This window comes from Panthera onca, chromosome A3 (genome assembly GCF_046562875.1).
Source record: "Panthera onca isolate mPanOnc1 chromosome A3, mPanOnc1 haplotype 2, whole genome shotgun sequence".
Classification (NCBI taxonomy): Eukaryota; Metazoa; Chordata; class Mammalia; order Carnivora; family Felidae; genus Panthera; species Panthera onca.
This window is the reverse complement of record NC_138341.1, coordinates 118,608,425-118,635,800: the sequence shown is the minus strand read 5'-3', so window position 1 is coordinate 118,635,800 and position 27,376 is coordinate 118,608,425. Positions and strand designations below refer to the sequence as shown.

The following is a 27,376-nucleotide window of genomic DNA, read 5'->3' as shown; positions in this document are numbered from 1 at the left end:
ATACATCCCAGGTCACTCAGACAGTGCTGGAGGTAGAGCTACAGCCTAAGAAACTGAACTACATCTCCTCAAAACAAGAAAATGCCTGGCTCCTATCTCAGATAGCTTTTCTGGCAGTCTTTTCTAAGTTTACTGTTACAAGGATTCAGGATTGTTTCAAGATTGTAACACATTCTGCTTCTTCAGTGCCCATGTTCATTAAAAGAAAGAGCCAGCCACGGAGCTGGCAAACAAAAATCTTTTTCCCACCTCTAGAAAACTAGATGTCATTTGCTTCTTTTGGATTTCTCATTTTATTCCTTCAAACCTGTCAAATCTTTCCTGAAATGCTGGAGCCATTTACACACTTAAGGCCTTTCGCTTACACTTTAGATCTACAACAATTTTGTTTAACCAGTCGGTCTCCTTTTTGGTCTTCCCAATTTCCTTTCGCAAAGATTTTTTTTTTATACGTCTGCTAATATTCTAGTGAAAAACAGTTTTTCTTTGCTCCTCCTGGGCACCCAACTTGGGTCTACAGGAAGCAGTTTGTTTTTAAATAACTAAAAATGATTTATAAAAGTTCTAATCAAATGTATTTTCTGTGATATTAGCTACACGTGTGCTCTATGCTCTAGTCCTCTCGTTCACAAAACAAACAGAAGAGATTTAATATGATATAGCCAGAGCAAATATCTACTTTTCACACTAATAATTATCTCTATTGTTATAGTAATGACTACTATTTTTAGTAAACTAGACCTCTAGACATCTAGAAGAAGGAAAGAAGGGAGGAAAAATGAAGGCATAAGCAACTAATATCTTGCTATTAAGGTTGTGTTACTGGAAAGTTTCCACAAACTCTTTAGCTTTGTTTTCTGACCATAAACTAATGAGACAACTTAGTCAAACCAAGGAAAACACCATATTCAAGAAATGAGTTCAATAAATGAATATATTTAGGGTAAAAAATGTTCTACAAGTGCTAGACTCAATCTCTTCAATGCATCAAAATGTTTACATGTCTGAAATAGTTCTTAAGGGTGCAACAAAACATAAAATTATAATTTGGCCTCTGCAACACTGTAAAGCACATCCCTGTAAAATATGAAGTTGTCAATTTACAAAGGTTATCCCAGAAAAGGAAAGAACAATAAAGAGGAAAGGGTAATGCATTTAAATACCAAACAAAACAAACAAAAAAACCAGACAACATACCTGGCAACATGAGAAAAAGCATCCACAAGGACAGATTCAAATTCTCTAGTGAATTCAGGTCCTTTCCTTTTACTGTTTTGGATGACATCATTCGCTAAGTACAAAAAAGTAAGCTTTCTATTTGATTTGGCTGGAAAAAAGGAAAAAAAAAAGATAATTTAACTTACACCAAGGAAATGCTCAATCCACAATTCTTCTGCCCTAAAATACTCCCAAAGAAACTAAGATAAGCATTACCTACCTGAGATCAGGGCTCCTTTATGTTTGAAAAAACAACTTAAGTAACTTTTTGACATCTCTAACAAAACAGGTTTGAGAATACAATTTTGAAACAAAACAAGAATGGGCCATTTTCATTTCTGTGATATTTTAACAGGAATAATTGACAGTAAAAATAAAGATAATCCAAAGAAAATTCCTACAGGAGAAGCAGTCAACATTCTCAAAAAGACATATTAAAATCAAGGTTTTCATTTATTTTACTGCAAAGATAAGCATTTCTAATTCACTATTAATTATCAAATCCTGCAGAATGAAAGACTGAGCTAGGTGAACTAGGTTTCAGTTTTAAAGCAGATTCTTGTAATTTATGTTCCTATGGTGAGAATTTCTCTTTGGACGTTCCAATAACAATAATCAGCCAATGATACCAACTTTATAATCCAGAAAAATCTCTAGATGCACCAATGGATATTTACCTCAAATACAAATATATTATTAATGCTACGTTATTACTGAAAACTTAAAGATGTCTGAATTCTGGATACGCAAAATTATGGCTCCCACAAAAACTGTAATTCTTCTCTCCTATACATATTAAATGTAGTATTTTCTATTACTCTATATGGTATCATATATTAAACCATAAAAACCTCATGCACTGTGTCTGAGTTACAGTTGCTTGGGGGAACATTACTGAATTTCCTGGCTTCTATGCACATAACTTCTCAACCGTAAAGTTACATCACTATCATTCTTGGTCCCAGTTTTCTTTTAAAAGAAATAAATAAGAACACAATCAGACAGTCCAAAACACTACGTTTTCTCCCATGCTAAAATACCTGAAAAACTCAAACAAGCCTTATAGAACCTTCACACACCTAAATAGCTGGTCCTTACTCTTACTTGCTCTCAGAAACCACCTGTTTCTTTTGAAATGCACACAGCATGCATAAATTCTGACACAGCAGGCATAAGATGTGACATTTTAAAATATAGCTACAGAAGAATAAACCAAGTTAAAAACAATCTTTAAAGTATGTATTCATAAAATTAAATATGGATATCCTGAGTTACATTAACCTTCTGGTACTAACCTAGTTTAACATGGCTAACTGATGATAATATGTAAACCTGGAAGTATCTTTAACTATTCTAATTATTACTCAAAAGCAGATGGAAAAGTGTCAACGGTTACAATATTCTACTCTCGCTACAAAGGTATCGTTATGGCAAAGGCTGTTCTTTTTTTTTTAAAAGCAAACCTCGTTCTGGGATGTTGCAACAAGTAAAACCACCAAGTCTAATAATGCCACGAGTTAACAGATTCAACTTCAACAAAGCAAATTGGACTATGTGAAGCTTTACAAATGCCATGTATTTTATGTTTAAAAACTCAGAATCCATTGTATAAAATGTCAGTTTGGACAATTAAGACGTGATACATTTTTCAGTACTACAAACATGATAGCCAAGAGGCCAGAGAGCCGAAGTTTTTCACTATTTACATTGCCAATGAATTTTCACCATCCTCAAACTTTGCAATGAGGATTTATTTAGCATGAAACTTTATCCCTCCACATCCAGCTTCTTGAAGCCAACATAAGTACCACGTGTGTAAAGGTGCTATGACAAAGCCCAGAGCACCTGAACACACACACCCTCCACTCTAGTCCCAGATGACAGACAACTCACTTGTTCAGATGTCTTTCCAATATGACAAAATAGATCCTTTCACAGCCTAACTATGCCCATTCCAAATGAGCAGAACAGTTATTAAGCAAAATTTATATGGTTAACTGACGGAAAAAATGTCACGTTTAGCTGGTTTTGACATCCAAAACAGTTAGGAAAAAAAGGCCTGTTTTTCTGCACTCAAGGCAACATACAAAAACATTACTAAAAAAATATTCGTCCGAGAGCATTTTACATATAACTTCTCCATAAAGGGAAGTTCTACCTAGAATGGAGCCCAAAGGGATAAATAAGAATTATTTCTATTATTTTATCAAAATTTCTATTATCTTATCAAATTCTTATTATTTTATCAAGAATAAAAGTAGTATTTAAGCAAAACACAAAGTAATTTCTTTAAATCCTGTAATACTTTGAAGGTGACTCACAGATAGTCTGTGAATACCTTAGGGAAAATGACTTGACCATCGATTGAACTGTCCACTTCTAAAGACTCAGGGTGGGCCAGAATCTAAGAGGCTAGACGTTTTCAACATAAGGGCACAAAATCTTTTTCCACTTCAGTGTGGGGGCATGCTCAATTCATGATCCTGATGCTTGGAGGAGCATCCCCTACCTTGGCACTATCCAATATGGCAGCCACTAGCCATAGATAGCTACTGAATACTTCAATTGTAACTAGCACAATTATTTAAAACGGTAGCTCCTGGGGCACCTGGGTGGCTCAGTCGGTTAAGCGTCTGACTTCAGCTGAGGTCATGATCTCATGGTTCACGGGTTCAAGTCCCCTGCTGGGCTCTGTGCTGACACCTCAGAGCCTGGAGCCTGCTTCAGATTCGGTGTCTCCCTCTCTCTCTGCCCCTCCTCCACTCACGCTCACTCGCTCTCTCTCCCCAAAAAATGAATAAACGTTTAAAAAATTTTTCTTAATTAAAAAAAAACACAAAAAAACTCCAGTTCCTTAGTCACACATTTCAAGTGTTCAACAGCTACATGTGGCAAGCGACCACCTTGTTGGACAGCACGGATATAAAACATCCCACAGAAAGTTGTATGAGGTAGTGCTGTTTGGATCCTTTACTCAACCATGAAAATGATGTCAGAGACCACAACTGAACTCCTAACCTATTTTTAAACTGTAACAGGCACTATGGTAAATCCTACTAGCGTTGCAAAGAAACAAGAAGGCCTAGTTTCTCCCTCAAAACACAAATCTAGTGAAAAAGCCAGAACTAGTAAGAATGAAATAAATGTTAAATTAACGTGGCGGGGGTGGGATACAGTGACTAATTCTAATAAACAAAAGTGCTATGGGTTTGGTTGGAGTCAGATGATCACCTTCACTTATTAATGGGCACCAAGGCAGCGGGTATTTGAAAGCACGAATTTTGGCATCAGAGGGCTCTAGGCTTATATGCCCCAGCTATAATCTCTCAGTATCTTTACCTTCTCATCTGTAAAATGGGAGATAATAATGCTAGCCTCCTTAAAACAGTAGGCTCCATGAGATTAGGATCATATAAAATTAGGGTGAAAGGAGCTTCATAAATGAATGCACTCTGTTACTTTCCATAAGTCAAATAGGATGAGGTGGGGAATCAAGAAGGCTTCACAAAAGTGACATCTGAGATGGACTTCGACCTCTCTGAGGTCCCTGTAGAGGTGATTCACATCTCGGATGTTGGAAATAGTATCTGAATGGCACAGTGGGGTACAAGAAGGAGGATCTGGGGGGCTCCAGGTTCTAGCCCCCAAATGCCCAGAGGGGACCCCATCTCAGTATAGCACATGATATCTGGAGGGAGGGGAGTCTCTGCTACAGGGCTAGAACTGGGTCTCCGGAAAGAATTCTGGAATTTGGTGCCTGACAGCCTGATGTAGTCTAAGCCTCCCCAGTTCTGAGGCCTTGAAAATACTTAACCACGTAGGTGGGATCTCCACCTCACAGACAGGAGAAGCACATGTAAAGCTACTTCCTATACTATGGAGGGCCTACGACACAGAGGCTGTCCACAATTGCTCTAAGGTTCATTGCCTCAGCTTTCTGCTATGCAATCGTCAGGGTAACAGCTGTAAAGGTGCCTATCCTTCCCCATCGAGCTGTACGCACTTGAAGGCAAAGACCCTGCCTCACGCGGAGTAATTAGCAGTCCCATTTCACCATTGCTTATGAAACGCCTACACTGTGCCTGACACCAAGCCGGATGGTCATCCGCACTATCCTGTTTACTGTTTACTCCTTGCCACAGCCAGTTGTTTGAGCCTCAGTTTTTCCTCTCTGCAAAGTTCCCACTCCAGAGAACTCTGAGAATTTAAAAAATGGCAATGTATGTGAAGGTACCAGTACTGCACCTGGCACATAATTAAAGGCACAGCAAATATCAGTCTTCATCATACCCACTTTATAGGTAAGGAAACTGAGGGTCAGAGAAGCTAAGCTACCGGGGTCAGTGAATGGCAAAATCAGGCTTAAATTCCAGGCGGTCGGCCTTTGGAGCCAACGTGTTATCAAGCACCCAGCTCAGTGCCTGGCACATAACAGGCTGGGCTCAATGAATGAATGTCAGATCCTGAGCAGGGTCCAGAATCAATGAAAGATGCATGAGAAGAGAGGCCTGAGAGAGAAGGTCTAGGTAGTGTGGCCTCTTAACCGCTCTACAATGGGGGTAACTGTACCCACATCACAGAGCGGGTCTGAGTGCGAGGATGTACGTAAAGTTCTCAGCATAGTGACTGGCACAGAATAAAGGCTCTGTAAGTGGCAGCTATCTTTGTCCTCGTTTTACAGATGAGGCAACAGAAGCACAGGGAGATGAAGACACTAGCCCAATATCATTCAACCAATAAGGGGCTAAGCCAGGACTTGATCTAGGCAGTCTTACTCCAGAATCCTCTGGCTCCTACTCCAAATGCCCAGCAAAGCGCCTGGCACACAACAGCCTTGGGCCAGTACCTTCTACAAGGGTGTCGAGATAATAATAGTCACAAGTGGCAGGAGGAGCCGAAGGGGAAACGGGCCGGATGAACTGGGAGTCTGGGAACCTCAGACAAGTACCTTAAACCTTCCCGGGCCTCAGTTTCCTTCTCCGAGAAATGGGAATAACACTGTCTCCAACCTCAGAAGTGCAATCAGAGGCCGGGGCTTGGAAAGCAAGCCTCCACTAAGAAGCTAGAGGGGCCTCGGCAGTGAGCCGAGGAGAGGACAATCCAGGGGAGTCCCAAGGGGCTACAGAGGGGGTGTTTACCTTTGCGGAGCTCGCGGTGCCACACGGAGACGATGGGTCCCGCATGCTTGCGGTGGTGTATGAGCCACAGGGACAGGGTTTGCACGCTCTGTTGAGAGTTGCTCAGCTCCGAGAGCTTCTTCTCCAACGCCGACTCGGAGAAGGAGGACATGGTGGCGGCAGAGAGGCCCTGCAGGGAGCGGCCTGGGCCGCCCAGTGCGGCGGGAAGAGCAACGGCGCGAGGCCGGGGTCTCACCTGACGGCTTGCGGGGCTCTTTACTGACTGACAGACGGCCAGAGGGGTAAGGAGGGGGGAGGGGATGGGTCTCCGCAGTAACAGCCACCCGCGCCGCCGCCACAAGATGGCCACCGACCTCTCACCCCGCCGTGAGAGCAGGGTCAAAGGGCAAGGGCCGGAGTAGCTGCGCACCGAGAGGTGTCGGGGCTACAGAAAAACGCCCTTTCAGTGGCGGCGGCCTCTCTGAAGTTCGCTTAGGGCACTTCGAAAGGAACAGACGAGGAGAGAGGCGCAGTTCTACGGCCTCCGGAAGGCGCTTTGACCGCTCGCAGCCGCACGCAGGCGCAGTGAATCTCACCGGAACCCTTTCTCCCGCTCCCGCAGAACCTTTCTGGCGCTGTACGGCGCGCTAGTTAGAACGTCACTTCCGGCGGGGCCGAGGAGGCGGGAGAGTGAGGGAAAGGCTGGAAGACGAGGTAAGGGAAGAGTGGCGGGAGCTAGAGGGAACTCAGCAACCGGGAGCCCTCGGAGGGGGATCCCGAGGGAGCACTCCTGCTGAGTGAGCAGGACCGGGTACGGGAGCGGGGGGGCGGGGGCGGCTTTCTCCCTAACCTGGCGGGCCCCAGGCCGCGCTCTTCTCCTTATACGTTCCGCTGTCTGGCTGTCCCCCCCCCAAATCTTCCTTTTGGTTCTGCCAAGCCACCCACGTGCACTTTTCACGGCTTGGCTCTTGCTGTTCTTTCTTCAAGGGTGACGCCCCTTTTCTCACCTGGGGTGCTCCCACTCAGCCTCCAGGACCACCCTTTAATGTCCAGTTCTGACGTTCAGTCTGTGACAGCACCACCATAAAACACCGTCGTGCCCTTAATTTGTTGGCTTCGTTCGGGAAATTACATGTGGCCCTGGCCCTGTGGGGGGGTCCTTTCGATTGTTTCTCAAATTTAAGTAATATGTTAACTTTTTTGAGGGTGGGGGCAGGGAAGTCAGTGGTTTCATTGACCTCCTTTAGAGCACTATTTGAGTCTCTGACCCCTTTACCTATTTTTTAAAAGTTTTAAAGTCCAGTTATCAAATCCGTGAAGAAATTTGTCTTTCTCATTGCTATGGGGGTGGTGGTAGGGAGTCAGGTTATTGTAGACATAACCGAGTTTCACATTTTACTGATTAGTGTGGAATTAACCAGAAATGGGCAAACTCCAGTTAAGAAACATTCTTCTAGTTGGTGACTGTTTTTGCTGTCACTGCACCGTATTGTAGTTCTTTGTTCAGATGCTTTGACTCTCTTCTAGACTAGAATCATCATAATTGTAGCCAACGTAGTGAGCAGTTGCTAGGGGCTAGACACTTCACACGGTAACTCATTTGATCCTCATGGCAAAGCTATAAGGTAGTTATTATGTTATTCTCATTTGGCAGATGAGGAAACAGACAGACGTTAGGTGGCCTACCCAAGATTACATAACTAAGATTGGAGGGAAAGGACTGCTTCTTAACCTATTTTCTCATCCCACCACTTTATTTAAAGCTGATTGAGGAAATTAATATAAAAAAGGTGAATAGCCTAAAATCATACAGTTAATGTCTAGTCATAATTGTAACCAAGGGCCTTTGAGTCCAAATGTAGACCATGTTTCTATATTGAATAGCACTGTCATATACTGAACCCTTTTATACCAAGTCACTTTGTATTAAGCACATTACATACTTGGTTTTATTTAATTCTTAACAACAGTTCTGTGGGATGAGGATTATTACCACTATTTCAAAGATGAGAAAACATGAAACAGGGGTGAGTAATCTGTCCAATATCACTTGGACATGGAAAATGACAGAGCTAGGAGTCAAATCGAGGTTATCTGATGTCCAATCCCAAAGTCTTCACTCCTGAGCCAGTGATTCATTCTTCCAACAAATATCTTTCAACAAATAATTGTTGAGCACCTATGTCTGAAGCACTATTTTAAGCAAACAGGATCTGTGTCCCAGGAAGCTTACCTTCTACAAGGGAAGATAGATTGAAAAAACATGCGAGTATAAAATAAGTCAGAAAGCGATATCTACCTTGAATGAAAATCAAGGAGGGCGAGGAATGGATTTGTGGGAGGATAAGAGTCTGTTTTATATGCGGGTCAGAGAAGTCCTCCCTGATAGGATGACATTTGATCAGAGCCCTGAAAGAAATGAGAGAACAAGCCATATACTGTATGTGGAATGTTGTTCCACGCAGAGGGAAAACCAAGTACAATTGTTAGACCGCTGTTGGCATTTTTGAGGAACAGCAAGGAGGATGGTAAGGCCGGAGTGATAATGAACCAGAAGGCTAGAAATGAGCTCAAAAAAGCAGCCATAGACCACGTGACATGGACCACATCACGTGGGAACTTGTAAGCAATAGTAAGGAATTTGGATAATACTCTGAATTACATCAGAGTTCACTGAACACTTTTGAACAAAAGAAGAACGTTGTGGCTGTTGAGTAGAAAATAGCAAGGGTGCACGGGCCGAAGCGGGAAGACCAATTCAGCAGCTGTTGTGATAACCTAGGTGAAAGGTGAAGACCAGGTGGTGAGAGAGGGTCAGATTCTGGAGATAGGAATCTGGGGATTTTGTCTTTTAGAGGAAGACTGGGACTTGCTGACAAATTAGATAAGCGATCTAAAACAAAAATGAGTTTATGTGGTGCCAAAGGTTTTCTCCTAAGCAGCCGTAAAAATGGGAGATTGCGTTTACTGAATTGCAGAAAGAGATGGTTTGAGCAGTGAAAGCAGGAGTTTAGGTTTGTACGTGTCCAGGTGGAAATGCCTCCCCAAGTAGAGGTGTCTCCATAGGCAGCGGGGTTTATAGGTCTGGAGTTTAAGGGAGAGATCTGATGGAGATGGAGATATAAATGTGGGAGTCATAAGGGGGAATAAGTGGAGAAAGAAACAGGCCCAGTGACTGAGTCCTAGAACACTTCAACACTTAGAAGTGAACGACGAGGGGGATATAATCATGTGATTTTTTTTTTTCTTTAGCCCATTAATGCTAATTGCACTGATTGATTTTCAAATATTGAGTCAGCCTTCCATCTCTAGAATAAAACCTACTTTGTCATAGTATATAATTGTTTTTACATGCTGCTGAGTTGTATTTTCTAATACTTTGTTTAGGATTTTTGCATCTGTGTTCATGGAGGAAATTTGCAGGTTTTTTATTTATGTATTGTCTTTGTTGGGTTTTGGTATCAGGGTGATAGTGGCTTCATAAAATAGCTGAGAAGATTTCCTCCTCTTCATTTTCTAGAAGATTGTGTACAATTGGTGTTAATTCCTTAAATGGTTGGTGGAAGCTTCCAATGAAACCGTCTGGGCCTGAGGATTTCTTTTCTTTTTCTTTGGTATCTGTCTTTCCCTCTCATCAGTCTTGCTAGAAGTTTGTTGATTTTATTGATCTTTTCAAAGAACCAGTTGTTTCATTGATTTTTCTCTATTTTCTGTTCTCAATTTCATTGATTTCTGCTCTGCTCTTTATTATTTTCTTCTGCTTTCTTTGGTTTTATTTTGCTCCTCTTTTTCAAGGTTCTAGGGTGGAAGTTTAGATTATTGATTTGGGACCTTTTCCCTTTTCTAATATATGTATTTACTGCTGTAAATTTCCCTCTCAGCATGGCTATAGCTGTGGCCCACAAATTTTGAGACATTGTATTTTTACTTTCATTTCTTTCTTTCTTCTTTTTTTTTTTTTAAGTTTGCTTTGAGAAAGAGAAAGAGAGAAAATGAGCAGGGAAGGGCAGAGAGAGCGGAAGAGGGAGAATCGCAAACAGACTCTGCACTGAGCCTGATGCTGAGCTGGATCTCACAGCCTCGAGATTGTGACCTGAGCTGAAATCAAGAGTTGATTGCTTAACCAACTGAGCCACATAGGCGTCCCTTACTTTCATTCATTTTTATGTATCTTTTTAAAATTTCCCTTGAGATTTCCTCTTTGATCCATGGATTAATTAGAAATATGTTGCTTAGTTTCCAGGTATTTGGAGATTTTCCTGTTATCTCTGTTACTGAGATTTCTAGTTTAATTCCATTGTGGTTGGGGATCATACTGTATTCTCTGTTTCGTGGTGCAAGATACGATCCATCTTGGTATCTGTTCTATGGTCACTTGAAAGTGTATTCTCCTGTTGTGGGTTGTAGTGTTCTTTAAATGTTGGTTAGATCCTGTTGGTTGAGGTGTTCTTGAGTTCTGTTATCCTTGCTGATTTCCTACTTGTTTTATCAGTCTTTGAGAAGTCACCACCTATGCTTGTGGTGACCACCCATAGTTCTCCTTTCAGTTTTATTCTATTTTTACTTCACACATTTTGTGGTTGTTTTGTATTTAGCATTTATGTCTTGACAGAATCCATTGAAGATTGCTGTTTTCTCTATTGGTTTCCCCTTTAATGGTTATAGAATGTCCCTCCCTATCTCTGGTAATTTTCTTTTTTCTGAAGTCTATCTGATGTTGAGATAACCACTCTTGCTTGCTTTTGATTAATGTTTGCATGATAATATCCCTTTTCGTCTGTCCTTTTACTTGCAACCTACCTATATTCTATTTGAAGAGAGTTTCTTGTAGACAGCATAGACATAGGTCATATTTTGTAATCTACTCTGACATTCTCTATTTATTTTTTCATTGGTATATTTAGACCTTTTATATTTAATATAATTATTATGATAGAGCTTAATCTTCCATTTTGTTTTTTGTTTTCTGTTCTGGTTTTTGTTTCTTTATTTTCTTTTTCTAGCTTTCTTATAGGTTACTTGAACATTCTTTGGAATTCCATTTTATTATCACAGCGTTTCTGAATGTATCTCTTTGGAACCATTTTAATGGTTCTTCTAGGTATTACATTGTACGTAATTTATCTTTACCAGCACTAGTGAAGGATAGAAGCCTTACTTCCCTTTATGTCTCCTTACCCTCCCCCATTTATAATATAATTGTTGTAAATATTTCCTCTACACGTACATTTAGATCCAAATCAGACAGGGTTACAATTTTTGCTTCAACTATCAAACACAATTTAGAAAACTCAATAAGGAAAGCCTATTATATTTATACATATCTTCACATACCATGTTCTTTCTTCCTCCTTGACACAAGTATTCCTTTTTTTTTTTTTAATTTAATGTTTATTTATTTTTGAGAGAGAGAGAGGGAGACATAGAATCTGAAGCAGGCTCCAGGCTTTGAGCTGTCAGCAGAGTCCCATATGGGGCTCGAATTCATGAACTGTGAGATCATGACCTGAGCTGAAGTCAGATGCTTAACCAACTGAGCCACCCAGGCACCCCTAGTATTCCTTTTTTTAATGTGTCTTTTCTGTTGAAAGAATTTCCTTTAGCTATGTTTTTTTAGAGCAGGCCTGATGGTGATAAATTCTTTTAGTTTTCTTTCATCTGGGAATGTCTCGATTTACACTGCACTCCTGATGGGCGTTTTGGCTCAGTATAGGATTCTGTCTCGATAGTTCTTTTTTTTTTTTTTTTTTTCTCCCAGCACCTGAAAGTTATTGTGCCACTTCTTTCTGGCTTACATGGTTTCTGATGAGAACTCCATCGTCATTCCAATTATTTTTTCTCTATAGGCAAGGTATCATTTTTCTGACTGCTTTCATTATTTCTTTTGTCATTCCTTTTCAGAATTAAATTATGATGTAATTATGATCAGTGTAAATTTCTTTGGATTTATCCTATTTGGGGTTCACTAAGCTTCCTGAGTATATAGATGTATGTTTCTTGCCAAATTTGAGGGAGTTGTCAGCCATTATTTCTTTGAGTGGTTTCTCAGCTGTGCCCTTTTTCACCTCCTCTTCTGGAACTCTTAGATCTTTTGTTATGGTCCGTGGGTCCCTGAGGCTCTTTTCAGTCTATTTTCTTTCAGTTGTTCAGATTAGGTAATTTCTGTTTTTCATTTTTACAGCTCATAGGTTCTTTCCTGTGCCCCCTCCATTCTGCTGTTGAACTTGTCTGCTGACCTTTTCATTTGTTATCGAATTTTTCAGTTCTAAAATTGCTATTTATTTTTTTCTTTATATCTTCTATTTCTTTGGTGAGGCTTTCTATTCTTTCGTTTGCTTCAGGCAAGTTCAGAATTGCTCATTGAAGCATTTTAATCATGGCTGCTGTAATAACTTTGTCAGATAATTCTCACATCTGTCATCTCAGTGTTGAATGTATTAATTGTCTTTATTCTTTCAGTTTGAGATCTTCCTGGTTCTTAGTGTGATGAATGATTTTTGATTGGACATTTTTGCATTATGTTCTGAGTGACACTCTGGATCTTATTTAAGTCTTCTGTTTTAGCTGGCTTTTTCTGACACTACTCTGGCAGAAGAAAAGGGTACCCCTCCCCCCCTTACTGCCAAGTGCCAGTAGAAGTCCAGATTCCTCACTTGGCCTCCTTTGACACCCAAGGGGAAGAGCTCCTCACTACTGTCCAGTAGAAGTAAGAGTTCCACTCCCCACTTGGTAACCAGTGCACTGCACTAGGGGTGGCTTCATTATCACAGGACTGTAGTGAAAATCATAACTATCCACTAGGCCTCCTCTGACACTACCCCAATGATGAAAGAAAAGAGCAAAAAAAAAAAAAAAAAAAAAAAAAAAAAAAAAAGGGGGCGCCTGGGTGGCGCAGTCGGTTAAGCGTCCGACTTCAGCCAGGTCACGATCTCGCGGTCCGTGAGTTCGAGCCCCGCGTCAGGCTCTGGGCTGATGGCTCGGAGCCTGGAGCCTGTTTCCGATTCTGTGTCTCCCTCTCTCTCTGCCCCTCCCCCGTTCATGCTCTGTCTCTCTCTGTCCCAAAAATAAATAAAAAACGTTGAAAAAAAAAAAAAAAAAAAAAAAAAAAGAAAAGAGCATATATTCTTGATGTACACCCTTTTCTAAGCTAAGAGCCACTTTTCTAGAATATACTGCCTACCAAAGAACTTCTTGCCTAGTAGAAGGTATAGGCACATAGTGTTAGTGTAATACAAGGCACTGTTTCACAAGTATTCTGTAGAGGACAGCTGTAAACAAAATGAGCCTAAAGTAATTTCTAGAAGGATTTGTGGGAGGTCTCCTTGATTCCCCTCCTCCACCTTCTATTTTGTATATGCCTTAGGGTTCTATTGTATACTCCTCCCTTGCAGGGCTAGACCCTCCAGTTAACTTTGTATCTCCCTTTCCTTGTCAAGAACTTGCACAGTGAGTGGCACATAGTATATGCTAAGGAAACATTTCTGGGTAGGAAGAAGTAGGAAGCTACAAAATATCACGGTATGCTGGAGGTTTCGTGTTTATCCAACTTTTTTTACTCATTTTTTAAAAATGTTTATTTATTTTTAGAGAGAGAGAGAGAGAGAGAGAGAGAGAGAGAGTGTGCACATGACCCGGGGAGGGGCAGAGAGAGGGGAGACAGAGAATCCCAAGCAGGCTCCACGCTGTAAGCACAGACCCTGACGCAGGGCCTGACCCCATGAACTGGGAGATCATGACCTGAGCCAATCAAGATTTGGACGCTTAACCGACTGAGCCACCAGGCACCCCTCTTTTACTCATTTATTAAACAAACAGTGAGTGGGACCTGTTTGGCAGACACTATCAGATGCTAGGAAAATCACAAGTAACTAAAAAAGTGTACTATTCAGTTGGAGAGATGCACGAATAAACCAGTCATTTTATTTTACTTTTTTTTTATTTTAATTTTTTTTTTTTTTTTTTTTTTACATTTATTTATTTTTGAGAAACAGAGTGAGACAAAGCATGAACGGGGGAGGAGCAGAGAGAGTAGGAGACACAGAATCTGAAGCAGGCTCCAGGCTCTGAGCAAGCGGTCAGCACAGAGCCTGATGCGGGGCTCAAACCCACGAACTGTGAGATCATGACCTGAGCCGAAGTCGGACACTCAACCGACTGAGCCACCCAGGCGCCCCTAAACCAGTCATTTTAACCCATAGCAGTGGTCCCCCAGTGTACTTTGTACACTACTGCCAGATGGATACTGAGCACGTACCCCTTCATCACCTGGTTCTTATTCTTCAGAAGATAGAGTTTGTGTAGAATGTGTACAATGCGGGATTCCCATGCCTGGCTGGTCATCAGACTGACCTTGAAAACTTTTAAAATAGTTTCAGAAGCATACCTGCCATCTCCTCCACCCCAATATAGATTCTGATTCAGTAGCTCTGGTGTGGGGCCCGGGAATCTGTACTTACATCGCTCCCCCTTGATTCTGATAAGCAGACTGGGGGAACCTCTGGTATGGTAGAAAGTGTGTGTGCAGCCTTTGGAGTCACACAGGCTTGAGGTGAATTCCATGTCTGACATTGCTTGCTGTGTGCCCATGGCATCACTTAACCTCTCTGAGCCTTGTGTTATAGTCAGCTTCTGGATGAGGAACTTTTATGCACATAAAATACCTAGAACATGCCGGGCATTTGGTGAGTTTTGTTCAACAAATATTAATTCTCTTCCTTCTGTCCAAGAACTCGTATTGGCAATTCTCAGGTCTGAACTCCTGTCTCTGGAATCTAAACCCAGTCTTTCTATCCATATGCTTGTTATTCAAAGTTAGAACTTTTGGAGATCATCTTATCTACCAAGTGTATGTTAGGTTGAAAAAACTGAAATTCATGGAAGTCACACAGCCAAGAGTAGAGCCAGGACTAGAATCCAGATAGTCAGATTTGTGTTCTTATTGTGGCCCTGTCCTAGAAACAGCCTATAAGTGGCCTAGCCAAAATCTAGAGCTATGATTGCCTCTTAAGAATGAACCTAGCAAGATCTTCCCATAAAGGATGATGTCATCTACCTGTAGGAATTACCCCAAGAGAAGAAGAATATGGCAGTTTTAACCCAGAATCCAGTTGAGGCGTAGCTGATATTAAAGCTCTACCAATGAGAGAACCAGACCTTAGAATGTGGCTGTTGACTCAGCAGGCATTTATCGAATACCTGCTCTGTGCCAGAAGCAATAAGCAAACATGTCAAGTTATCACTCTTCTAGAGCCTATATTCTAGTGAGAGGAGAGAAACAGTAAACAAATAAATAGTAGATAATCTTGTTTGACGGATGGTGCTAAGTGCTATTGAAGAAAACTACAGTCAGGGAAAGAAGATAGGGAGTGCCAGGGTGGGGAGGAGTGAGGATGGGTTGCAGTTTTCCATAGGAGTGATCAGAGAAGGCGTCACTCAGGATTCACATTTGAGCAAAGCCCTAAAAGAGATGAGAGAGCAAATCGGGAGGATATATGGCAGAGCAGCAAGTGCAAAGGCCCAGGTGATCAGAATGTCAGTCCTGAATGGTGTGTGGCTCACCTGCTCTGATGGCATCTCTATCTTGTCTTTGCATTTACTAGATGCTTTCACTCTTCTTCCTCCAGGCCTTTGCTTGTAACAGGCATTTTACCTCGAGCAGCCTTCATGCATAGCCCCAAACGTGTAGTCCCTGAATTCCAACACAAATCCTCCTCCCTCCATGAACACTTCACTGTTGGTGTTCATTTTTTTCCCCCAAATTTCTTTTGTGCTTCCTTCTTTCTCCCTTTTTCACTTCTTGATTGTGTGATATAGTAAGTACTCTGTCTACTGTCTTATCCTTGAAGTGTCTGTAAGGCATAGCACTTTGTCCTGTACAGATCGCTCCCATTTGTCTTCACCTGTATGCCATGGCCCAGGGATGGTCCCTGACCCATCCCCATGACAAGGCAGAGAGAGAGGAGAGAACCAGGAGAGGCCGTGGTGGGGAACAGGTTCGCCCATGCACTACAATTGCAGATGTCTTCCCTTGCCTCTTTAGTGACTGCTTTCCACAACCACAGTCTGGGCACACTGAGCTAGGAAGGTAGAGTTGGCCGTCAGCAATCGAGAATTGGTTATTCAGGCTTATGTTTTTTCAGTCCCAGTCTGCCACAGTTGAACTCTGGGTGGTATTCTCTACTCAGCCGGAGAATCCAAAGGCCTCATCCCAGTATCACTTTGGGCCAGAATGCCCCTGGTGCCGTCAGTTACAGCAACAACAAACCTCGCAGTGCCACTTTAAATAATCAGGGTTGCATTTTATAGGAAAAGAATCTGGAACTCCTGAGTCTCTAAGTCTCTAAACAATTCTTTCTGTAATTGACATATTGTCACACAAGTGTGATTTCACGGCCCTCCCATAAAGGTATATGATTGCCTTTTATAGTCGTGTCAAAGTAGCAATTTGGTATACTCTCTTCCTTACAGAAAGCTGGTTTATCTCTTTCTGAGTCTATAACCCATTCTTTTGAAGATTTCCAATTGTGATAAATCTTTATCTGTAGAGTACTCCATTAACAGAATATACCGAAATCTACCCATTCTACTAGAGAAGGGCATTTGAGCGCTTTCTGTTCAGGGGCAATTGTGGATAGTATAATCCAGAATGCATCTTTTGGTATGTTTGTGTACGCATTTCTGTTGGGTGTTTAGCAAAAAGTGAAATTACTAGATCATAGAGCATACGCATGTTCACCTATAGAATGATGCTGCCAAAGAGTTTTGCAAAGTAGTTGTGCTCCTACCAGTACTGAATGAGAGTTCTAGTTGCTTCATTTCCTCGCCAACACCTAGTGTTTTCTTTTTCTTTTCCTTTTCCTTTTCCTTTCTCTTTTTCTTTTTCTTTTTTTTTTTTTTTTTTTCACCTTAGCCCTTCTGGTAGGTATGCAATATTTCAGTGACGTTTTAAATTGTATTTTCCTGACTAATGATGTTGAGTGTCTTTTTATATGTTGATTAGCCATTTGGACATCCTCTTTTTTGATACGTCTATTCAAGTCCTTTTCCATGTTTCTTCTGGGTTGTCTTTTTCTTAATGACTTATGAAAAATCTTATATTATCAACATGAGTGTTTTGTCAGATATATAGCAAATATCTCCTCACTCTGTGGGTTGTCTTTTCACTTTCTCTCTCTCTCTCTCTCTTTTTTTTTTTTTAATGTTTATTTATTCTTGAGACACACACACACACACACACACACACACACACACACACACACAGTGTAAGCAGAGGAGGGGCAGAAAGAGAGACACAGAATCTGAAGCAGGCTCCAGGCTCCAAGCTGTCAGCCCAGACCCTGATGCAGGGCTCAAAACCACAAACCGTGAGAACATGACCTGACCCGAAGTCTGACGCTCAACCAACTGAGCCACCCAGGCGCCCCGGTCTTTTCATTCTCTTAATGATGTCTTTTGATGAACAGAAGTTGTTTAATGTAATCCAGTCTACCAATTTTTTTTATGGTTAGCCCTTTTCTGTATCCTGTTTAAGAAATCTTTGCCTGCCCCAAGATCACAAAGATGCTCTTCTCTGTTTTCTTACAGTTTCTTTACATTTCACATTTGAATCCAGTGTCTGATGGAATCAAGACATATATATTTTTTCACATGGATAGGCAAATGACACAGCACCTTCCATTAAAAAGACTGTTCTTTCCACCAGGTCATTTCAGCATTGCCCTTGTCCAGTATGCAGATCTGTTGTACACGAGGGGGCTATTCTGTTCTGTTAGTCTGTTTGTCATTCTTTATGCTAATAACACACTGACTTTAATTATCATACCTTTACAGTAAACCTTAAAATCAAATAGCGTAAGAAACCACAACTTGCCAGTGTAACTTCTCCTCTTCAAGATTGTCTGTGCCATCAATTTTAGAGCATTATTGTTGCTTTCTACAAAAGTCCTGTTGGCATTTTGATTGGGATTATGATGACTCTAAGCTGGTGGTTCTCATCCAAGGGCCATTTTTACCCTCCATGGGACATTTGGCAGTTTCTGAGGACATTTTTTCCTGTCACACCTGGAGTGATGCTACTGACATCTGGGGGACAGAGGCCAAAGATACTAGTAAATATCTTACAATGCATAGGACAGCTTTCGACTCACAAATAATTATCAAACCCAAAATGTCAATGGTGCTACTGTTGAGAAAGTCGGATTTAATATAATCATTGTTTCAGTTAGGCTTCTGTCTACCCTCTTATTGTTTTGTGTTTGACCCACTGGTTTTGCTTCCCTTTTTTCATTTTTTACCTTTTGCGGGGGGTAAATCAAAAGTATTTATTCTACTTTTACCACTGTCTGAACATATTAAGTATGTATTCTTTTACAGTTCTTTTGGTGCTTTACCCTACAGATTTCAACATGCATTCTTGATATGTTACAGTCTGATATAAATTATCTTATCACCTCCTGATACTCCTAGACTCTTAGTGCACATAACTCTTTTTACATTATCTCCTTTGTAGCTTTTGTGCATTATTGTCGTGCATTTTGGTTTTATATGTATATATATATACTTAAACTGCAAAAAACATAAATATTGTTTTGTACAGTTAGTATTATTTTATATTGGTGTGTTCCATTGTTCTTAATTGCCTCCTACATACCCATGTTTCTCTCTAGATTCATTTTCTCCCTTCATTTTTTCCGTTAGTGCAGACCTGATAGCCATGTTTTTACTTGGTTTTTATCTAAACACAGCTTTATTTTACCTTCAGTTTTGAAAGATGGTTTCATAGGGTATAAAATGCAAGATTGGTAGTTATTTTCTCTCGGCACTTTAAAGATGTCATTCTACTGTCTTCTGGATTTCATCATTTCTGTTAAGAAGTATCTATCAGGGCATCTGGGTGGTTCAGTCGGTTAAGCGTCCTACTTCAGCTCAGGTCATGTTCTCGCAGTTCGTGAGTTCGAGCCCCACATCCGGCTCTGTGCTAACAGCTCAGAGCCTGGAGCCTGCTTCTGATTCTGTGTCTCCCTCTCTCTCTGCCCCTCCCTCGCTCACACTCTGTCTCTCTCTCTCTCTCTCTCAAAACTAAATAAAACATTTTAAAAAATTGAAAAAGAAAAAAGAAGTATGTGTCCGTCTTACTGCTCCATTAGTTTTAAGATTTTCCTCTTTATTTTTGGTTTACAGCAGTTTGACTATGATATGTCTGTCTGTGTTTTTCTTTGTACTGCCAACCTGGATTTATTGAGCTTCTTGAACCTGTGGGTTGATCTCTTCCCATGTGCTTGGACATTTCTCAGCCAGTTGTCCCCCAGAAGCAGCCTTCTCTCAGAAGCCATGTATTTTGAGATCTCTGAAAACTGCAGTTTTGCCCCCTCAACCTCACATAAACCACATTAAATGCGTTATGGTTTCTCTTTCCTCAGTGACAGCCCTCGGCCTGGGCCACACTGTAATCCTGAGCTCATGTTCAGGGTCAACAAATGCAGCAAGGGTAAAAAATAAAAAACAAAAGAAACAGCTATTGACTATTGGCTCACTGAACATTCATCCCTCACTAGAGTATTCATCCATCTAGTCCTTGTTGTACCCATGACTAGTTATGCTTTAAAAAGTATTTTTGTAGTTTATCTGGTTTTTTCTAGTTGTCAGCAGAAGTTTGGCCTGCCATGCCCTACCACATCCAACTTCAAAGCAGAACGGGCACAATGTTTTTGAGTGCTTGTCATGTGCCAGATGCCCTTCTAGGTTTGAGATATATGATTGCCCAGTGTAAAGTTGCAATGACAGGGGCACCTGGGTGGCTCAGTTGGTTAAGCATCTGACTTCGGCTTAGGTCATTATCTCGTGGTCTGTGGGTTCAAGCCCCACATCAGGTTCTGTGCTGACAGCTCCAAGCCTGGAGCCTGCTTCAGATTCTGTGTCTCCCTCTCTCAGCCCCTCCCCTGCTTCTGCTCTGTCTCTCAAAAATAAATATTTTTAAAAAATAAATAAAGTTGTGAAGACAGACGTATGCATACAAGATAATACAGGGTACTAAACACCATAGTGGCGGTATGCACAGCAGTGACCGTGAAGTAGGAACGAGGAGGAGAATGTGAAATTGCGCCACCTGTTCAGGAATAGCAAGTTTTGTCATTTTACATGGCTGCAGTTTCACGTGGAAGGGGTGAAGCCCTGAGAGATGAGGTTGCTAAGATAGGTGGGAGCCTGATGGCGAAGGGCCACGTATGCCTTGGTGATTAGGCAGGCTAGGGAGAGCAGTTGAAGAATTTTAAGCAGAGAAGAGTGATCGGATTTTTGTTGTGGAAAGATTACTTACATGTCAGGGTGAAATGTGGATCCAGGAAGGGCAAGCACATGAGGCCAGGGGCCAGCGAGGAAACAGTCAGTCCAGCATTAAATAGATGGTTATCGTCACCAACAGATTGGAAAGATATTGAAGGGGTAGAATAGATGAAATTGAAGAGAATGGTGGAATTAAGAGGGAGGTGGAAGAAAGACTAAGGTTTCTAGCTCAAGGTGAGGGCTATAAATCCCAAAGGAAGCACAGAAGAGTGGGCAGAGAAGTTTAGTTTGGGATATATTGCGCGTTCCCACTTCGTTAGCTCTATTGCAGTTTGTGTCATATAATCTGAGAACATAATTCTGCGGGCCCCAGGTTATTTTCTTGAAACTCCTGAGACAAATAAGAGAGATGCAGAGCCCCAGCCCATCACCTTTACTCCAGCTTCAGCCAGACCCTCTGATTTTATCTACCTTGTATGCTGGGCTTCCACTTAAACATTGTATTTGAAGAAAGTTTTCCACACTAAAAAAAAGTTACCAACAAACGGTGTTTCCTTTTTCATTCATCTTCCCATTTTAGGTCTCTGTTTCCCGTTGTTTGATGGAGCCCTTTCTCAAGTACTGGATCTTCCTTGGGAGGGTATATGGGTAATGCCCTCTCTGAATCCTTGCTTTTGTTCTTGCAGTCTGACAGGTGACTATCTTGGCAGTATATAGGGTTTGGGGGCCACAGTCCTTAATTTGCAGTCAGCAGATACTATTCCGTCGTCTTCTAGTGTCCCTTGTTGCAAATGAGAAAGCCAAAGCAAGTCTTCTAAGTTGTTTGTTGTCTCTTCTTGAAAGCATACATGATTTTTCTGTCTTTTAGTGTACAGGAATTTTACCAGAGTGTTACTAGGTGTGTATCCTTCTGTCTTTTCACTCTCCAGATAAATCTTTCTGCAACTCAGGAAAATGCTTCCGTTATTTATTTGTTTCAGCTCCTCCATCTGGTCCTTTTTCTCCTTCCAGAATTCCCAGCTATTTACACACTGGTTCTCCCAGGTCTGTTCTCCCAGTCTCACGAGTTCCATCTCTTTGTCCTTCTGCTCTGAGTTTTAGAGTAGCTCTACTTCATCTTCCAGGCCACTGATGGAATATCAGTCATTAACCATCTTCTTTTTTTAAAAAATTCCACCAACTGAGCTTTTTTGGTGTGGCAAGTCATGTGCTAAAAATTCTAAGGGATGTCATTCACCTTGTGATCAAGCTTTTTATTGCTTTTATTATTTTTCAAATTAACACAACCCCTTCTGTTAATCTAAGACTTACCACCTCAGAGAGTGCTGTGCCAGCTTTTCCTGCCTCTTGACTCCTGGGTCCCATTAAGTGGTTATCTTCCTTCCCTTCTGTTCCAACTACAGTACCAGAGGGGATGGCCCAGCAGCCTCTGGGTCATCAGCGTGTGGGCCGGTGCCAGTGGGGTGTCAGCAGTCCCAAGCTGAGCCTTCTGGCATCAGTGACCTGAGATAAGGAAGATTTGAGCTTCCTCCCTTCCTTAGCTTCTTGGGGGGGGTCACAGCAACCAGGAGATATCTCCCCCAGTGAGCCTCACAGAGACCAGCTTTGCCCTTTCTTGCCAAAGACCATGGAACCCTGTGGACCAGACTCTTTCTAGGGTTTTAGAGCCTGATTGTTGCCCTGAGCCCTCTCCTGACCCAGGAGGAAAATCTGGCCCTGGCTCGCTCTCTCTGGGCTGAGTAGGTCTTGCTCACACACTCACCAGGCTCCAATTGCCTGCTAGCCTTGTAGTCAGTGGGGCTCAGGAGGGTTGATTGGATTGGGGACAGGGAGAGGCATCATGTCTCCAGAAGCCCCCAGCAAGTTGAGCCAAAAGAGAGGGAGAGATTGTGAGAGACAGACTGACAGACCCCACCAAACTAGACAATCTCTAAGCCTCCTTCCAGTGCCAACATTTTACAGTTGTACACATTTATGGTCTCCAGCTTCAGCTCAGTCCTCAGTACCCTTGGGCCACACTTTTATGTCTTCCCAGCATGCTCTGCTTCCCCAGAGGGAATGTTTGAGACTTTTATTTCTCTTCTCAAGCCCTCTGTTTACCTCACTTCTTGTTCACTGCCAGCCCATGATTTTGAATTTCTTCTCACAGAGAAAAGAGATTTTCTGGTATTAAGTTGTTCACTTCCTTCAGCCACCTATAGACCTATCTCCTTTCACTGCCTGCCTGCCTGCCCTCCATCTTTCCATCCTGTTGGGCTCTCTTCACCCGTGATTTCTGTAATAGCGTGTGTGCCTGGTTTTCCCGTTTCTTTGGCTACTGCCTTCCGTTTTGTTCTGCCCTTGGTCTCACCCAGCTCTGACTCTTCTCCTATATCACTGGCTGCCGGGGCATCTTCTCAGTGCATAAAGTTGATCATATCAACTTTGGCTTAAAACCTCTCCATGACAAGAACAGACAAAATTAATCCGTGGGGATAGGAGTCAGAATAGAGGTTACCACTGGGCAGGGGAAATAGGAATTGACTGTAAAAGGCCTTGAGGGAGCCTTCTAGGGTGTTGGAAATATTCTCTATCTTGTTTTGGATAGTGGTTACATAGATCTCTATATACACAAAAATCCACTGAGCTGTACGTTAAGACTAGTGCATTTTACTCTGTAAGTGTCCTACCTCGACTTAAAAAAGATAAAACCTTCCGTGGCTCTCCATTACTACCACAGGTTAAGATCCAAACTCCTTAGAACAGCCCACAGTCTTATTTATTCCTCCCTCAGGTCTGGCTCAAGCATCTTCCTCCTGTGAAACCCACCCCGGCTTCCCCAGGGTTCGGACATTCAGGGCTTCCACAGTCAGGGTCGTGAGCACGGGCCTGTCCTAACTCTCTGACCACGTGGTAGCTGTCCGGCTGCTTCCCTCACTGGACCGGGGCCCCCTAAGAAGAGCGGCCGTCTCTCTTCAGTTCCCTCGCCCCCCTCGTGCCTTGTGCAGCGCCTGGCACGTAGGCCCCCGCGAAATGTCTGTTGATCGACTGAATGCAGGTTCTCTTTGCATTTGCTTTGAGCTTGACCTTTACTGGGGGTTTTCTTCCTCCAGCCTGTGGGATGCGTCCTCAGTGAGAAGGCCGCTGCGCAATGGCGGTTTTTGACACTCCTGAGGAGGCCTTTGGTGTTTTACGTCCGGTCTGTGTTCAGCTCACAAAGACACAGACGGTGGAGAACGTGGAGCGTCTGCAGGCACAGTTGCGAGCCGTGAGTGACTCTGCCCTTCAGGAGCTCCAGCAGTATGTCCTCTTCCCTTTGCGATTCACCCTGAAGACCCCGGCTCCCAAAAGAGAGCGCTTGGTCCAGAGCGTGGTGGAGTGCCTCACGTTTGTCCTCTCTTCAACATGTGTGAAGGAGCAAGAACTTCTCCGGGAGCTCTTTTCGGAACTCTCCGCTTGTCTGTATTCGCCCAGCTCCCAAAAACCCGCAGCTGTGTCCGAGGAGTTGAAATTGGCGGTGATCCGGGGCCTCAGCACATTAATGCACTCGGCTTATGGGGACATCATTCTGGCTTTTTACGAGCCCTCCATTCTGCCTCGTTTAGGATTTGCCATATCTTTACTGTTGGACCTAGCAGAACGGGAGAAATCAAAGCAGATTAAAATTGCTGCCTTAAAATGTTTACAGGTTTTACTCTTTCAGTGCGATTGTCAAGACCATCCGAGGTCCTTGGAGGAGCTCGAGCAAAAGCAGCTGGGGGACTTGTTTGCCTGCTTTTTACCTGGAATCTCAATGGCACTGACCAGGGTCATCACAGGAGACTTCAAACAGGGGCACGGCATTGTCGCGTCTTCTCTAAAGATCTTTTACGAGACAGTGAGTTTCATTATGGCTGATGAGCAGCTCGAAAGAATCCCACAGGTTCAACCGAAGCCTGCAGTGGAGCACAGAGTAGCAGAGCTGGTGGTTCACAGGGAAGCCAAGTGGGTAAAAAATACCAGCGACAAATTGACTCTCCTTATTAAAAAGATAATCGAGTGTGTTTCAGTTCACCCACACTGGAAGGTGAGGCTGGCACTGATAGAACTCGTCGAAGCCCTTCTTCTGAAGTGCAGCCAATCACTGGTCGGATCGGCTGGACCCCTTCTGAAGGCTCTGGTGGGTCTAGTGAATGACGAGAGTCCCGAAGTCCAAGCCCAGTGCAGTAGAGTTCTGAGACATTTCGCGGACCAGAAGGTAGTGGTAGGCAACAGAGCCTTCGCCGACATCCTGTCAGAGAACCTGCACTCCCTTGCCACATCTCTTCCCCGCCTAATGAACTCCCAGGACGATCAGGGCAAATTCTCGACGCTCTCTGTGTTACTCGGTTATCTGAAACTCTTGGGCCCCAAAGTGAACTTCGTCCTCAACTCCGCGGCCCATCTTCAGCGCCTTTCCAAAGCGCTTGTCCAAGTTCTAGAACTAGACGTGACTGACATCAAAATCGTTGAAGCGCGGCGCTGGAATTCTGATCAGCTGAGTGCTTCTCCGGAGACCGCGGCCGCGCAGCCATGGAGTCAGATGCAGAAGAGGTACTTCCGCTTCTTCACCGACGAGAGGCTCTTCCTGCTCTTGCAGCAGGTGTGTCGGCTTCTCGGCTTTTACGGGGACCTCTGTTTGCTCGCAGATCACTTTATGGAGCTGTACCACGAATCTGTGGTTTACCGGAAGCAAGCTGCCATGATCCTGAATGAACTGGTTGCGGGGGCTGCTGGGCTGGAGGTGGAGAATCTTCACGAAAAACATATAAAAACAAGCCCAGACGAACTGAGGGAGATCGTGACATCTATACTTGAAGAATACACAAGCCAAGAAAACTGGTATTTGATCACTTGTATCGAATCTGAAGAAGCGGGAGAGGAGCTAACAGTGAAGCAGTCAGGCCTCCGGGCCATCACATCTGGTGCACACACCTGCCAAGTTCCATCTTTTCCAGCCTTCTCAAAGCCAAGTGCCACTATTTGCTCCATGAACGGCAACATCTGGCAAATATGCATCCAGTTGGAAGGAATTGGGCGCTTTGCGTGTGCCCTAGGAGAAGACTTTCGTTTGCTCTTGATGTCAGCCCTCTATCCGGTACTGGAGAAGGCTGGAGACCAAACCCTGCTCGTTAGTCAGGCAGCTACCAGTGCCATGATGGACATTTGCCGTGCTTGTGGCTACGACTCTCTGCAGCACCTGATCAATCAAAATTCGGACTATTTGGTGAATGGAATCTCTTTAAATCTGCGTCATCTGTCTCTGCACCCCCATACCCCAAAGGTCTTGGAAGTCATGCTGTGGAACTCAGATGCTAGCCTGCTCCCTTTGGTGGCAGATGTGGTTCAGGATGTCTTGGCCACTTTGGACCAGTTTTATGATAAGAGAGCTACTTCCTTTGTCAGCGTCCTGCATGCCCTGCTGGCAGCATTAGGTACATTCAGAACCCTTTTTAATGCTGATTTGGGGGAAGGACTAGTATCCTTGTGTTTTGTGTGTGGTTATGTAATGGAGAACATAATTTGAATAGTTGTCGGTCCAGTCCCACATGTTATGAGAGCGGTCCACTGCCCTTTTTTTTTTTAATGTTTATTTTTGAGAGACATAGCGTGAGCAGGGGAGGGGCAGAGAGAGGGGGAGGCACAGAATCTGAAGCAGGCTCCGGGCTCTGAGCTGTCAGCACAGAGCCCCATGCGGGGCTCGAACCCACAAACTATGAGACCATGGCCTAGGCCCAAGTCAGCCGCTTAACCAACTGAGCCATCCAGGCGCCCCACTTTTTTTATATACTTCTGATAATCTCTACCATATATTGAGTTCCTGCTCTGTGCAACAGACATAAACCCTGTAGACTAAATGTGAACATCATTTTTATTTTACAGAAAAGAAGAACTAAGGCTCAGTGAGATCCTACTTAGCCAGGGTCACACAGGAAATAAGGAGTAAAGTCAGGATTTATGACAGTTTTGTTCTTTTCAATATACCAAACTGCTTCTGACAATACTTGGAGTTAGTGGTATCTGTGCTGGTGGGGAATAGGAATAGCAAGAATTAGTCCACAGATCAGCTAGAATATTACTGTCCAGTGGAACTTTCTGTGATGATGGAAACAGTTTGTATATGTTCTATTACAGTAGCCACTAGGCAACATGTGGCTAGTGTAACGGAGGTATGAATTCTTTCTTTTAATTTAAATAGCCACATGTAGCTAGTGACTACCATAGTAGAGGTCTAGAAACTTTCTTTTAACCTTTTAATTGTATGAGGTGGTTTGAGTTTCTCTCCTTTCTTTTGCTCCTGTTGGGTGTCTATTGGAGGTATTAGTAACCATTAAAATGGCGAAGTTTTGGACTACAAGAAAAAGAACCTCTCAACTAGATAGTCCGTCTTCAAATGAAAAAAACATAGTGAGTTATATACTTGAGTCCCTTTTATCCGAAGACCCTATCTCTAGTATTTATTTCAGTACGAGTAGCCTCCAAAGTAGGTGGGAATGTCGCTGGCCTCATTTTGTCAGCCGAGAAAGCCAAAGCCATGTAAGAAAGTTTGTCACAGCAAGGCAGGCGACTGGAACAGAGACAGCCGTCTGCCCTGTACCTGATGCCATTTCCACTGTTCGTTCATTCACGAACGTTCACATGCCGTCTAAATGTCCTTTTATTCATTCATTCAGTGAAGAGTGCCTGCCATATGTCAGACACTGCTAAGTAACCAGGATATAGCCGTGAACAAGACAGATAAACTCATGGAATTTTCTTGCTAC

General features: G+C 42.8%; 2 protein-coding genes across 4 annotated transcripts in view; one reads left to right on the top strand and one right to left on the bottom strand.

The window, feature by feature from the left end:
• RPRD1B (regulation of nuclear pre-mRNA domain containing 1B) overlaps positions 1 to 6,878 on the bottom strand; it is a 50,980-nt gene extending 44,102 nt beyond the window's left edge. The window contains exons 1-2 of one of the 2 annotated variants that reach the window (XM_060617404.3): positions 6,357 to 6,878; positions 1,198 to 1,327 (exon numbers count right to left, since the gene is read on the bottom strand). In XM_060617404.3, coding sequence (XP_060473387.1) covers positions 1,198 to 1,327; positions 6,357 to 6,507 — 281 coding nt within the window. In that variant the 5' untranslated portion in view covers positions 6,508 to 6,878. The remainder of the gene's footprint in view (positions 1 to 1,197; positions 1,328 to 6,356) is intronic. The other variant, XM_060617401.3, reaches the window with a different exon arrangement.
• An 82-nt stretch (positions 6,879 to 6,960) lies between these two features.
• Positions 6,961 to 27,376, top strand: part of TTI1 (TELO2 interacting protein 1) — an 83,384-nt gene continuing 62,968 nt past the window's right edge. The window contains exons 1-2 of one of the 2 annotated variants that reach the window (XM_060617377.3): positions 6,961 to 7,049; positions 23,708 to 26,047. In XM_060617377.3, coding sequence (XP_060473360.2) covers positions 23,746 to 26,047 — 2,302 coding nt within the window. In that variant the 5' untranslated portion in view covers positions 6,961 to 7,049; positions 23,708 to 23,745. The remainder of the gene's footprint in view (positions 7,050 to 23,707; positions 26,048 to 27,376) is intronic. The other variant, XM_060617384.3, reaches the window with a different exon arrangement.